This window comes from Acanthisitta chloris, unplaced genomic scaffold (genome assembly GCF_000695815.1).
Source record: "Acanthisitta chloris isolate BGI_N310 unplaced genomic scaffold, ASM69581v1 scaffold55, whole genome shotgun sequence".
Taxonomy (NCBI): Eukaryota; Metazoa; Chordata; class Aves; order Passeriformes; family Acanthisittidae; genus Acanthisitta; species Acanthisitta chloris.
The window spans coordinates 25,976-38,397 of record NW_008672933.1 but is presented as its reverse complement, the minus strand read 5'-3'; the positions used below and the strand labels follow the sequence as shown (position 1 = coordinate 38,397).

Sequence of the window (12,422 nt, the reverse complement as noted above, 5' to 3'; positions counted from 1 at the left end):
AAGAGAAGCATGGAGATGGCACAGGAGGACTCCTCTGATATTAGAGTCCCAGTAGTCCATGCATTTTTCACCAGTTACCAGCTAGTCCCTTATAAATATCTGAGAGCCGGACGGATTTCCTGACTCATCAGCACACTGAGAACAGAGCTCACTTTCTCAAAAGGGAAAAATAATAGAACTGTGTGCAAATTTCTCTTCCCATCTTTATATTCCTGTAATGCCCTTCCCTCAGGGCTCATTGCTCTAAAGACAATCATCCACTAATATGAACACTACCTCTGCTCCTCCTCATACCCGGAACGCTAACTACACCCAGGCTGCCCTCCTGCTCTGGGAATAGAGGGACTTTCAGCAAGGAAACTCTACAGCTCAGAAAATGCCTCCCTTCAATCCCCTGCTTGCTAAACCTCCTGTGTCCCCCCAGCCCTCGCTCCGACCACCACCTGCATCTTTCTCTCCCTCTCCTCCCTGACAGCAGCAAGCTCTAAACTCTCACCTCTCCTGCCCTTGCCTGTTGAGCCACCGGACCAGCAAGTTTGCCCACAGCTTATGTCTAATCTCTTGGCAGCAGCCAGAGATTGGAGTTTATGAACAGTAATAAAAATGTCATTTTAGCAGATCAGCTCCTGGAAGGACCCAGGGAATCCATCAAAGCTCTGTTTACTGAGCAAAGCGAACTCCTTTTCCCAATCGATGAGAAGAAAAGATTGAGGTTTTTGCACCTTCTTCCCAATTTCACGGTGTTACTTTTTTAGAGGTATCTGAGCACCAAGAGACCTGTGTTTTCCCAAAAAGAGAATGCTAAATTCCAGCTGCTCTGGCTCAGTGTCTCGTCTGAAGACCATCCTTCTGAGGGCTTATAAACCAGCTCAAATGCTCTGAAAAACACGAGTCTGCTGGGTTTTTTTCCTAAAGTTATTGGTCAAATTCACCTATGAGAAGGTGTAACTCTTCAAAAGGAACAATAGGAAGTTGCTCCTGCTCTGAATTCAGTCCCATTGGAGCTAATATAGCTGTCTGTCTCGCAGCATTTGAAATGGTTGATACTAAAGATCCTGTTGTTATGAAGGCTGAGCTCACCTCTCACAGATCTGCAGAGAGGAAAGGCTGCTGGTACTAACTCCCTAGATCAGAGTTAGAGAATCAAAGTGTCAAAGACCTCATCCCTCTTCCCAAAGTCCTGACAGACATCTGCCAGATCCAGCTGTGAGCATACCAAACCAGGGAGAGCTGCAGGACACTAACCCAAAGCTGAACTATCAGCAGGTCAAAACCTCAGCTCAGGAAACTACCTCAACTCTGAGGAGCTCAGAGCTGCTGATGTTCATCACAGCCCCCACGAGACTGAAATGAAGACCTTTGTGGATGTGATTCTTTTTAAAATCTTTACTATCAGGTAAAGATAAACTTTAGCAGTAAAGTAAAATCTTTACTCTCAATGTTGTCACTTTTTCTGGCTTTTATGTGCAATTAGAGTGGGCAGCTACTGAAAGCTTTATTTTTTGTAAAGCTGATATTCTCTTATGATTTTATGATCAAAGAGACAGAGCTTTATGAAAACAACTCACAGAGATTGGTAACAGTGCTGGTCAGGCCAGAATTCATGTCAGGGGTTCCAATGCCACAGGAGTAAACTGCCCAAGCTGTTACAGCTTTTGCCACACCAACATGAGTCTAAGGCAACATATACTGGTTTGGGGTGGAATTCAGACTTGTGCTCACTTAAGAGAGTGGTTTTAGGTTGGTCATTTGTACCTGCGCATCCTCATGTTTCTACAGGAAATATAAGTGTGGAAACTCAAAGGAAAAAAGAAAAACCCTAGATGCTACATGTGATGGAGGTTAGATGGGCTGGTGTGTTGTTATTTCAAACAGGCGAGAAGAGGGTAATGGAAGTGCTCAACTGTTGGCTGTAAGATGGGGAAACACAGAGGAGAAAAGTGGGGTTTGCTTCCTTACCCTTTCTGTAACCTCAGCAGCACAAAGGATCAGTTTCCTGAGCTCTATCTGTCCCCACAGCTCCAAAATGATGTACCTACCACCACACAACCCTTTGGATGAGAGTCCTCCATTTCCCAGAAGGGGCTCCACACTGGATGAGATTCATCCTTCAGGTAGCAGGGCCCAGCCAGACCCCTCCTCCCACCCATCTCACCCCTCATCAGTCAATCAAGTTTGAAGGGCAGCACCTTCACTGAACCATTTGATTTGAGCCTGAAAAACACAGGACCCAGAGCCAGAAGGGAGAGCGGGCAGGGAGCCACTGAGCTTTTGAAAGGAGGCTGCAGTGCAAACACTGCTTATTAACATTGACTGGGTCAGAAAATGGGGAAAAAGAGAAAAAGAGAGAGAAACAAATGCATCTCTGGCACAGCCTCCAATTGATTGTCTGCCATGAAAGCAAAAGCCAGCTGCCATGTTAATTATTCATGATGCCTGGCTCAGAGGGGAGGAAGAAGAGGCTTATGGAAGCCACTCAGCAGTGGAAAATTTGCATATGTAGATAGCAGAGGAGGAAAAAGAGGTGGAGTGCTTCTCTACAAGATAAATGGAATGCACAACATTGCAGCATTTCCTGATATATTTTCTCTATTTCTTGTCTGTGGCCAGAGAAGTTAGCAATGCTGAGGTCAGCAACAAGTGTGGGTGTGTGAACACAGTGACACTCAGCACAGAGAGAAACCACAGAGGTGTTCTAGGTGTGAGCAGAGCTGTCCAGTGGTTCTCCCTGTCACAGGTTGTAAGTTTGCATGGGGTGTAAGAAATCCCAGGGGAACAACAAGAAACTCATCCATGCAGAGTGAAAGATTATGATCATATTAGTCACATGGTTTGAGATTGTGGGTTTAAAAGTGCAGCTATAATAGTTACACCAGTCAAGTAGAAGAACACACCTGAAAATGGGTGCAAGCTGCTTGTGTGGCAAGTCTCTAACACTTGCACTGTAGGTGTTTTGAATCCCTGAGGCAAAGAAATCAGCACTGCCACTGTTGGAGATGGGGTGAGAAATCAGTGCAGTGGCGTGCAGGGGAGGGCAAGTACAATTTCAAACCCTTTGCCCATCACTATGGCCACACATTACTCAAAGTATGCAGAGTAATTTGGGCTAAGCAGGTAGTCACAGTACATGCTCAAGCCATTCTGCCATGCCATCACCTAGTGAGTGAGAACAACACTCAGAAAAACCAGCACCTCTGACCTCTTGAACAATCACTTCTCAGGACTCCAAATAAATGTCATGCTGAACTTAATTTTTATCCTAGGAACAGCCTTCCGTTCTCCAGTTTCTCCAGACATTGCACAGCCCCATGGCTAATTTCCCCATTTGGTTTTGGACCCCTTAGAAGCTACAATTATTATTAAATCCATCCTAGTTTGAGTTGTTACTCTCTCTCATCCCACACAACAAGCTTCAGCCTCAGATCTTTGCCTGTTAAGAGCTGCTCCCAAGGCCTTACAGGCTTCAAATTCATCCCTGGTGTGAACTGAAGGCATCTAACTGGTATTGCATCAGGATGTGGTGGAGCAGGTCACCCATCCCCTCCCTGCATCACACACACAATCCATTCACTCCTGTGATTGGGGCAGAGCTCTTGGATGCAAATCCCATCGACAGCCAAGATTAAATCTCATTTGCACCTAATATGGCAACGCAAGAAATTAACATTTCATATCACCACAAAGCCTTCTGGGCCTATCTCAACCCCCTACAGAGCCCAATGCCCCCAAAATGTTTCTTGCAGGCCTTTTCCCTGAAGCTCTCTCCCAGAAGAAAACCTTCTGGGATGTGCTGGAAGGAGAAGCACTGACCTTTCTTTGCCCAGCGGACAGTTCCCTCGCTGGAGTGAACGTGGTTTTCAAACCTAGTCTGCAGGACCGTGGCCCTCTCCTGGACTTCCTGAGGGTTTGTGCCACAGGATTTCTACCAGGGCGGTGGGAGGATTAGAGGAAAGAGAGAATTTGAGTCAGGAATAATGAAGCAGTTTACAATAGATTTAATAACAGTAAAATCACACAGTAACTACCCAGGGGCCAACAAAGGTAATCCTCTCAATATTGCTAGAGGAAAAAAAAAAAATCCAGATAAAGATGTTAAAGTCAGAGCAGCCAGTGAGTGCTGTGTGGTGAGGAGAGCAAATCAGTTTTAATTTTGTGTTTTCTAACATCTATCACATATCTTTTTCCCTTGCTTTTTTTTCCCTTTTCTTTTTTTCATTCCAGATTCAACAGGCCAGATCCCACTCCTTGTTTAAGTTGGAGTTGTTTAGAGTAACTCCCCCCACACTCCACACTAACAGTTTCAGCCTGATATTACAAGTTCCCCAGAACACTTGGCCTGTTCTTGGCATTCATGGGGCAGATCTACAAGAACTGCATTCACCCCCAAGCTCTAGAGAAGACACCAAACTCATCACCTGTGAACAAAGACACATGAACTTCTCATGAATTTCTCCATGAAATTTTATCCCTGTCAACATGTCATACTTGACTGTAACTGCCATGACTTGGTTTTTCTAGGTGAAGACAAACCTCTTGCACCAAAGGCATGACAGAGCAAACTTCCTCAGACCAAAAGGGCAATTTTGCACGTCCTCAAGCCTTCCTGGGATCAGATTGTAGGATGCAGTCCAGGAAATGGCAAACAAACATTCCTGGGAGCAAGCTGTTACTGGGGGAAGAGAGGTTGCCTCTCTCCCTAAGGTACAGGCACAGAAAGGAAATGCGGACAGAAAAACAAGTGAATTTTTGATGGAAAGTTGACAGCACAGCGCAAAGCCAAGCATCTATGGATGTGAACCTCTCCCAGAAAAGGGAGAGTGTTCAAATACTGCTCACACTGGAACCAGCATCCAAGTCGAAGAGTGCCAGAGCCAAGGCAGTAAGTTGATACTGGTCAACACCCTCATCCGACCAGGGCTGAAAACCAACATGCAGCTCTCCCAGGATTCTGGAGGAGGCCTGTGCCAAGGCAACAATCCTGTTGTTCCTCCCTGGTCCATCTGCACACAAATGCTGCAAACCCTCCTTCCCTCACAGCTCTGCACTGCTGCCAGTCCAGAGGAGCCACATCACACTGACACCATGAACCCCAGAGACTGTGGAGGCCAGGAAACACAGAATGTTCTGTTGACCCAGAGGGACCACTCTACAGCCCCATAGCAAATGTGCCCAGAGACAGACCTGGAACATAGTCTAAACTCCCTACACTGTGCCCTCTTTGGAACTCAGGATCCCACAGCTGTCAGTCCCTGGGTTATTCTTCAACAAAGCAAACAGGCCTGGAGTTCCTGCTCACTCACTACCTGGACTATCTGTCCACCTGCATCTCCAAAGACAACTGTAGGTATTTTAAGACTACATGAAGAACCTCCCAGATTTCTGGTCTCCCAACCCACTCAAGAAAGACTCACAACACAGCTCACAGAATCACAGGTTCACAGAATCACCTCCAAGATCACAGAGTCCAACGTTTGATTGATTACCACTTTACCAACTAGACCAGAGCACTAAGAGCCATGTCCAGTCATTTCCTGAACACCTCTAGGGATGGTGACTCCACCACCTCCATGGACAGACCCTTGCAGTGCCTGACAATCCTTCCAGAGAAGAAATTCTTCTTGATGTCCAACCTGAACCTCCCCTGGTGCAGCTTGAGGCCATTTCCTCTCAACCTGTCACTGCTGCCTGGGAGAAAAGGCCAATCCCATCTTGCTACAACCACCTGAAAGGAGAGTGAGAAAGTGTTCCCTGAGCCTCCTCTTCTCCAGGCTGAGCCCCATCAGCCACTCCTCATAGGACTTATTCTCCAGATCCTCTACCAGCTCTTGTTGCTCTTCCCTGGCCACAACTCATTTCCCAGTGCCTGTTAGTCTGACTTTACACGTGCCTTGTCCATCAGCTGAGCCAGTCTCCATCCAGCCCAGGGCCCTCTGTGCAGGTTCAGTGAGCACCAAGTGCTGCTGCCTCCTGCAGTGGACACTCAGTGCTGTGCCTAACAAGTTTCCATTGCTGTGAAACATAAAACTTTCTGGCCCCGCCTGCTCCTCCTGCCCCCATCCCTTTCCTTTTGTTAAGCCTCCTGGCAGCACCAAGTGTCACCTTCCCAGCGTTTTTTAATATGAATGTGAAATTAGTGAGGTTTGCCCTTTCCCCTGGCGGACAGAATCCTCTGTTATTAAAAAGTAAAGCACTTTAATAATGAAAACTTTTTCTCTTTTTCCTGTGTTTTAACTGTTTAAAATTAATGAGAAGGGCATAACGGTTGTCAAAGCGATATTGAAAGCCTGGTAGCCAGGACCGAATAAGCACGAAAATCCCTCCAGAGTGTTAAATAAACAGTGCTTCAGCCCCCTCTGAATCCCTGTGTTGGTTATTGTATACATTCTGTAACAGCACTCAGAATAGATCTGAGCACCAGGGAGGCAGAAAGGTTTCAGAATTCCAATAAAGGCCTCAAATTAAAGACAGCCTGGTGCGAATTCCAGGAGAAAATTAAAGAGACCTCAAGCTTAAGTGACAGGTGACTTGCTTCTGTGTCACAACTGTCAGGGGATTTAGTGATAATATGGCAATATATTACAAAGGACTTTTCTTATTCCCCCCTTTAGGTTTCAAAATGAGGCATCTCTTCTTCCTGGTGCTGGGGGAAAATATAAAAAAAAAAAAAAGAAAGAAAAAAAAAAAGGTAAGACAAAAATGAGGGATAAAAAACTAGGTGCATAATTTCCAAACGGTGAGGTCAGTCCAAGAGAAATAAATGATAAAAAAAAAAAAGCAAATGGCAGGAAACATAATGTCCTCAGAAAACAGCTTCTCCCCTCCTCCCATCTCCACTTTGTCTTTCATCCCCTTCAGCCCCCTGAGACAGATCTTATTTTAAAATTGCACCCTAATGGGCATGAAAAAAACTCTGTTTGATTCCTGCCTTCCAGGGAGGTTCATCTAAGAAAACCAAAAAAACCACCCCAATAATAATAAAAAAAAATAAATCCAAATTTAAACCTGACTCAGAGGCAAAATGTGACAATAAAACCTGCCCACGATGTGAGTGTCTGGACAGGCCAAATAATCCACTGCTACTGGAAGTGCATGGAAGTCATCCCATATGCTCTACTCACAGAAGCAAGCTTTAATCCTGCCTGGATCCTGGCTCAGATGAGCAGGACAATTCATTTGAGACCTTACACATTTTTCCAAAACCCTGAAGATAAAAGCCTTCTCCAGTGGTTTGAGTGATCTACTCCCCATCTAAACCTGCAACATCTGTTGGAGAAGCAGCACCACTGCCATTATGGAGAAACAGTGGGATAGGAGAACTTTTTCTACCTTGTGATTCTTTAAAAGCCTGTCCTGGCAGATCCTGAATCATTGGCACAAGGACTGTGGACAATTACAGTATCTCTAAGCAAAAAGGAGGAATACAAGGAAAAAAGTCTGGATGCAATGTTATTTAACCAGTTAAAGACACCAGGGGAGCTCCCCCAAATTCCAACTCCACCAGGAGAAGACAAATGTATTTCTTTCAGAAGGAAACTTGCAAAGATAAAGATGTCAGTTTTTAGGTTTGAGAGGTCGGGAAAAGTACTGAAAACTTCTGATTTCATTAAGAGAATGTGATAACAGAAAAGGAATTGAAAGACAGGAAGACTAGACTGAGGTAGAAAAAGTTTGTTCTTAAAATGGAGCTGAAAAAAAAGAATGAGACAGGGGGGGAAAAAAAAAACCACCAAAAAGCCTGGCTGTAACATCTCCTGCTTCCATTATACTTCAAAACAAAATGAAGGATTTTGTTTTAATAACAACTTTTTACTAACCTCCACACACCTTCTCTAGCACTCACTGAGTCCCCCTGCCCCCCTCCATAAAAGTTGAAAGATCAAATTTATTCTCTTTGTAGGCAGGTGAACATTCACACGCCCAGACATAGCCACATATATATTTTATATAGCTAAATATAAAATATACATTTTACAGGCACTTCAGCTTGCTCCCTGGGCTGCACACAGAAGCCCAAAAAATACATGTTCCAGCGTGGTACTTATAATGGACTTGAGTTGAGGCAATGAGAACTGAAGAGCATTATAATGAGGTTCCTGTGTGCATGACTATAATATATACATGACTCAGTGCATGGAGAGCTGATCAGCAGAGCTAACTCTCTCTCCAATGGCAACATCACAACCGGATCAGGTTCAGCTCCTCATGACACCTCCTCAATCCCTCTCTGTCCCATGCAATGTCCCACTGCATTCCCAGCTTATTGTACTGTCTTTATGGCAAACTTAGAGAATGTGATAGAGATTAACCCTCCTGAGCACTTGGAAAATGTTCCTGCAGCATCTGAGGCAGCAGAGCCGACCACTCACAGAGCCTCCACGGCAATAAACCACAGAGCTCACAAACAGAAAGAACCCTTGATTGCAGTTAATATATTTTTCAAGTCATTCCTGAAGGACTCTCTTTCATATTGACAGAACTGCTGTAAATTCATCCCCATTAAATGATACAGAATTTTTCCCATAAAGAGAAACTCTATTCCTCAGTTCCAATCCTGAGTCACAGGAAAAAAAAATTGGTTATTCTGTATGTATAAGTTCCTCCAGCAGACTAAGTCCATCCTATAACCACAGTGGACATAGCTCAGCTCCTGTGAAGTCAACAGCAAAATCCCATTTGCTTTGATGTCAGAGGGAAATGAGGAATTTAATCCCACCTTTGACTGCAAGGGAAGGGAAGCAGCTCCTTCTGTGCCTGTAGCCTGTGCAGCACCTGCCATGGCAGGGCATGGCCAGCAGCACTGCTGAGCCAAAACCAGGGCAACAGCTACTGTCAGACAGGGATTGGGTTTATAGCTTTTAAGAAGGGAGAAAGACAAACAAAGAGTATTTAGAAAATTCTGTGCTTTAAATGTGTATTTTACAAATTGGGAGCATGGTAGAAATATCAATCTGATCAGCCTTGGCAGCAAATAGGATTGTTAGCTTCATGTTGCTGTTCCAAAGGTACAGATACAAAGGCACTGAGGTGTCTAGGTGAGAATTTTCCAAATAGATCAAGGATTTTGAGCCTCCACAAGCACTAGGCTGTGATATCCACCAACACTCAGCAGGCATTTTCTCTGCCACTTTTCAAAACTTAAATCATCATTTCCTAGGACAAAACATGTTCCCTATTTTTTGCCCACTTTCCATCAAACAACATTTGTCCTCAAGCCCAGAACAGGTAATATTCTGTCCCATGTCAGCCACAAATTTAAAGTGCAATTTCTGCATAAATCTAGCTGCTGAAAAACTCTCCAAAGGAAATTACCTGTCTGTAAGCACAGAACAATTTAAAACAAAACACAACTAAACTTTTACCTATTTGTTGTTAAGAGCTCATACCCTAGGCACGATCCAGACATTTAAAATCTAGGCATTCTAGGCTGATTTCAGTCAAAACCTGTGCAGTGGAGGGTAAGAGCTTTAAACAGAGCTGCATCTCAGATGAGCTCAGATCTGGCTTTCTGTGAGATCCAGGGTGTGTAGGAACACTGAACATCTTTCAAAAGCATGTTTACCAAGAACACCACAGCTCCTAACAGTCATCTGCAGGAAACAAGGCAGCTCATACACGCTAGAACAGAAAGCACGAGCAGGCAAAACAGCAACAAGAGGAAAAAAGAGCAATGCTGCATCATGCTTGACACATTCTTGACTTCCATTCAAAATGAGGGTTCTTGGAGGATTTCATTTGCCAGAATGCAGAAACACCCGAGACATCAATTGCAAATCACTGAATTCTGTGAATTAGCAACTTGAAGGCAGGCCCAAAGCTTGCCCAAGTCAATAAAAAGATGCCTGTCAACCCAGGGAGCTTTGTTTTAGGCTCCAGGTAAATACAGATGATAAAAAAAACCTCAATGTAACACACCACCAAATACATTTTCCTTGTTTCTTCAGAGAAGTTTAGTGCCATTTGTCACCTCCAACAGTATTTTAGTGCAGAAAACACAGGAAGAACAGCAACACTGAGGGGGGGAAACAACCCAAAGCTTTTGCAGCCAAAAAGCTTCACTGTCTGTAACAAAAATATTTGCTGGAGAGTTAGTAAACAACTGCTTTTTTGGGGACAACAGTTTAAAGACTAGAAAATTGTGATACAAGGCAGTTCTGTAATTATTTCCACTGCCTGACATCATGGCTGTACCAACCCTCACACTGCAAAGACAGAAGCTGAGGGAGGAGGAATATATGTGATGTTTAACTGGTAAAAGAAAACTGGAGCAGTTCCAAATCAGCAGAATAACTCACCTTCCTTCCTGGTCGGTGCAACTTGAAGCGATCATCTTTCATCAGGCTGACTAACACCTTCTCCATCTTCATCTCTGAAACACTGAAGCAACAAAGACAAAAAAAAAAATAAAATCACTATTTCTCCTACACTTTGCAATACAGCATGGAATGAACCACAGACTGGCAACAGAGAGCAAAAAGATTGAGATTTACACGTTCAGTTTAAGAATTTATCCCTGAAATACATAAGGTCTTAGCCCAGACACTCCCTCAGTGACCCTGAAAGTGTAACTACTGTAAAATCTCGACCCCAGTTAAACTGGTGCTTTCACTGGCCACACAGACACAGTTTCACACACAATCTACAAGTCACCAACACACACTCCAATTCTAAGACAGCATCAAAATAACTGAGGATGGACTTTCAGTTCACTGCAAGTCTCCTTGGCTCTCAACCAGAGGAACTGATTCAAGAAAAAATTTAGACTTTCATTACACTTCCATTGTTTTCATCATTCTTCTCTCCTTGCATTGAGAAGCACCAAGACAACTGGGAACCCTATAGTTATGTTTTCCATTAAAACAACTCAAAACAGAGTTGAACCAGCCGATAACATTAATGCTTCTTGTAGAATTATTTTCTAACAAGCTCTACAATCTCCACATTGAACCCAGAGGTTGTCAACATTTCATTGCACATTTGATGCCATGGGCAGCAGCAGAGGGTGTCTGCATTTGCTTGGTTGTGCAGCTGTAAGGAAGAGACTGACACACACACACAGAGGCTGGAAATGTGCTCCACTTCCTTTGCTACTTCTCCTACATCTTGTCTTCCCTCAATTTAGTTTCCAGAGTCTCTGGAATGAGAATGCTCAACCCTCATTGAAAGGATCAAAGTGCTTTGAGGTTTACACACTTTTGTTTCCACCCATGTTAGTGACCATGGTCCCAAAACTATAGAGCTAAAACTAAAGCTGTGCAAAGACACAGCTCCTTCCTCTCACAGTGACTCAAGCTCAGAGGGTAACAACAAAAAACCACTGAACTTTTCCTATCAAGCCAACTCTCCTTCCCTCTGCTCACACCACTGCTCTTTCCCACAAGATCTCACATCATTCCAACTCCTTGCTTAAATCAAGCTCAGAGACACAGTTCCAATGGACATACTCACCCTCCAGTTCATTTACAGCCTTAAAAGCCACCTCTGACACCAAAAACACAGTGTGATTTCCTTCCCCATTCTGAGAACTCACCTTCCCTCTCATCTGAAGAGCAAAGCCAAAGCCCAGCCCATCAGGGACCCCTCAGCACTTTTTTTAAATACAGGAGACTCAGTCAGCTGTCCAAGCCAGGCTTCACACTGGGCATTTATTTTCATTCTGTCGACTCACATTCCTCCTGTAGGTTCAACCAGATGATTTATTCTCCAGTCCTGCTTGCAAGACACTGCTGGGTCCTGCTATGGCCCAGATACGGAAATGCTTACAAACCTGCTTCATTTCCAAGTGAGCAGTTCTACTTAGAGGTGCATTTACAGGAGGCTAGGAATTCTTTGTCCTCTTTAACACTGTCTTACAGGGCACACACACACACCAGGTGACAACACAGGAACAGCTGTGCAGCTCCAGGCCATTAATATTACAGCTGCATCCAAACTGGGTCCTGTTTTCAAGGGAATTATTCAGATCATAAAAGCTGAAGTTGGTGGGCCCTGATTTTCTGTAGTGGGCAAAGGTCATCTCTAGGAAAGAGGTTCTTTTCCTTTTTGTGCCAGAATAAATTATAAATGCACAGAGTCAAGGAGTTCGTTTGGGATTACACCAACCTAAGGAAGAGGGAAATCTTTGGGGGTCCAACAGTGCTCAGATTCCTGAATCTCAGATGGGCAGAAAGATCCATGTGGTTTCTGAAAGGAAGCATTGCTGACATCCCTCAATTTGTAAAGTACAGAAAGAAATGATAACCACAGGGATATCTCCTTTCCTTCCAGGGGTCCAACAGTGCTCAGATTCCTGAATCTCAGATGGGCAGAAAGATCCATGTGGTTTCTGAAAGGAAGCATTGCTGACATCCCTCAATTTGTAAAGTACAGAAAGAAATGATAACCACAGGGATATCTCCTTTCCTTCCACTCAAAGTCAACACCTG

The 12,422-nt window shown here is 44.1% G+C and overlaps 1 protein-coding gene across 1 annotated transcript in view; it reads right to left on the bottom strand.

The window, feature by feature from the left end:
• DDX31 (DEAD (Asp-Glu-Ala-Asp) box polypeptide 31) overlaps positions 1–12,422 on the bottom strand; it is a 46,812-nt gene that overhangs the window by 8,555 nt on the left and 25,835 nt on the right. The window contains exons 17-18 of the mRNA XM_009074686.1: positions 10,293–10,374; positions 3,811–3,922 (exon numbers count right to left, since the gene is read on the bottom strand). Of these exons, the coding sequence (XP_009072934.1) occupies positions 3,811–3,922; positions 10,293–10,374 (194 nt within the window). The remainder of the gene's footprint in view (positions 1–3,810; positions 3,923–10,292; positions 10,375–12,422) is intronic.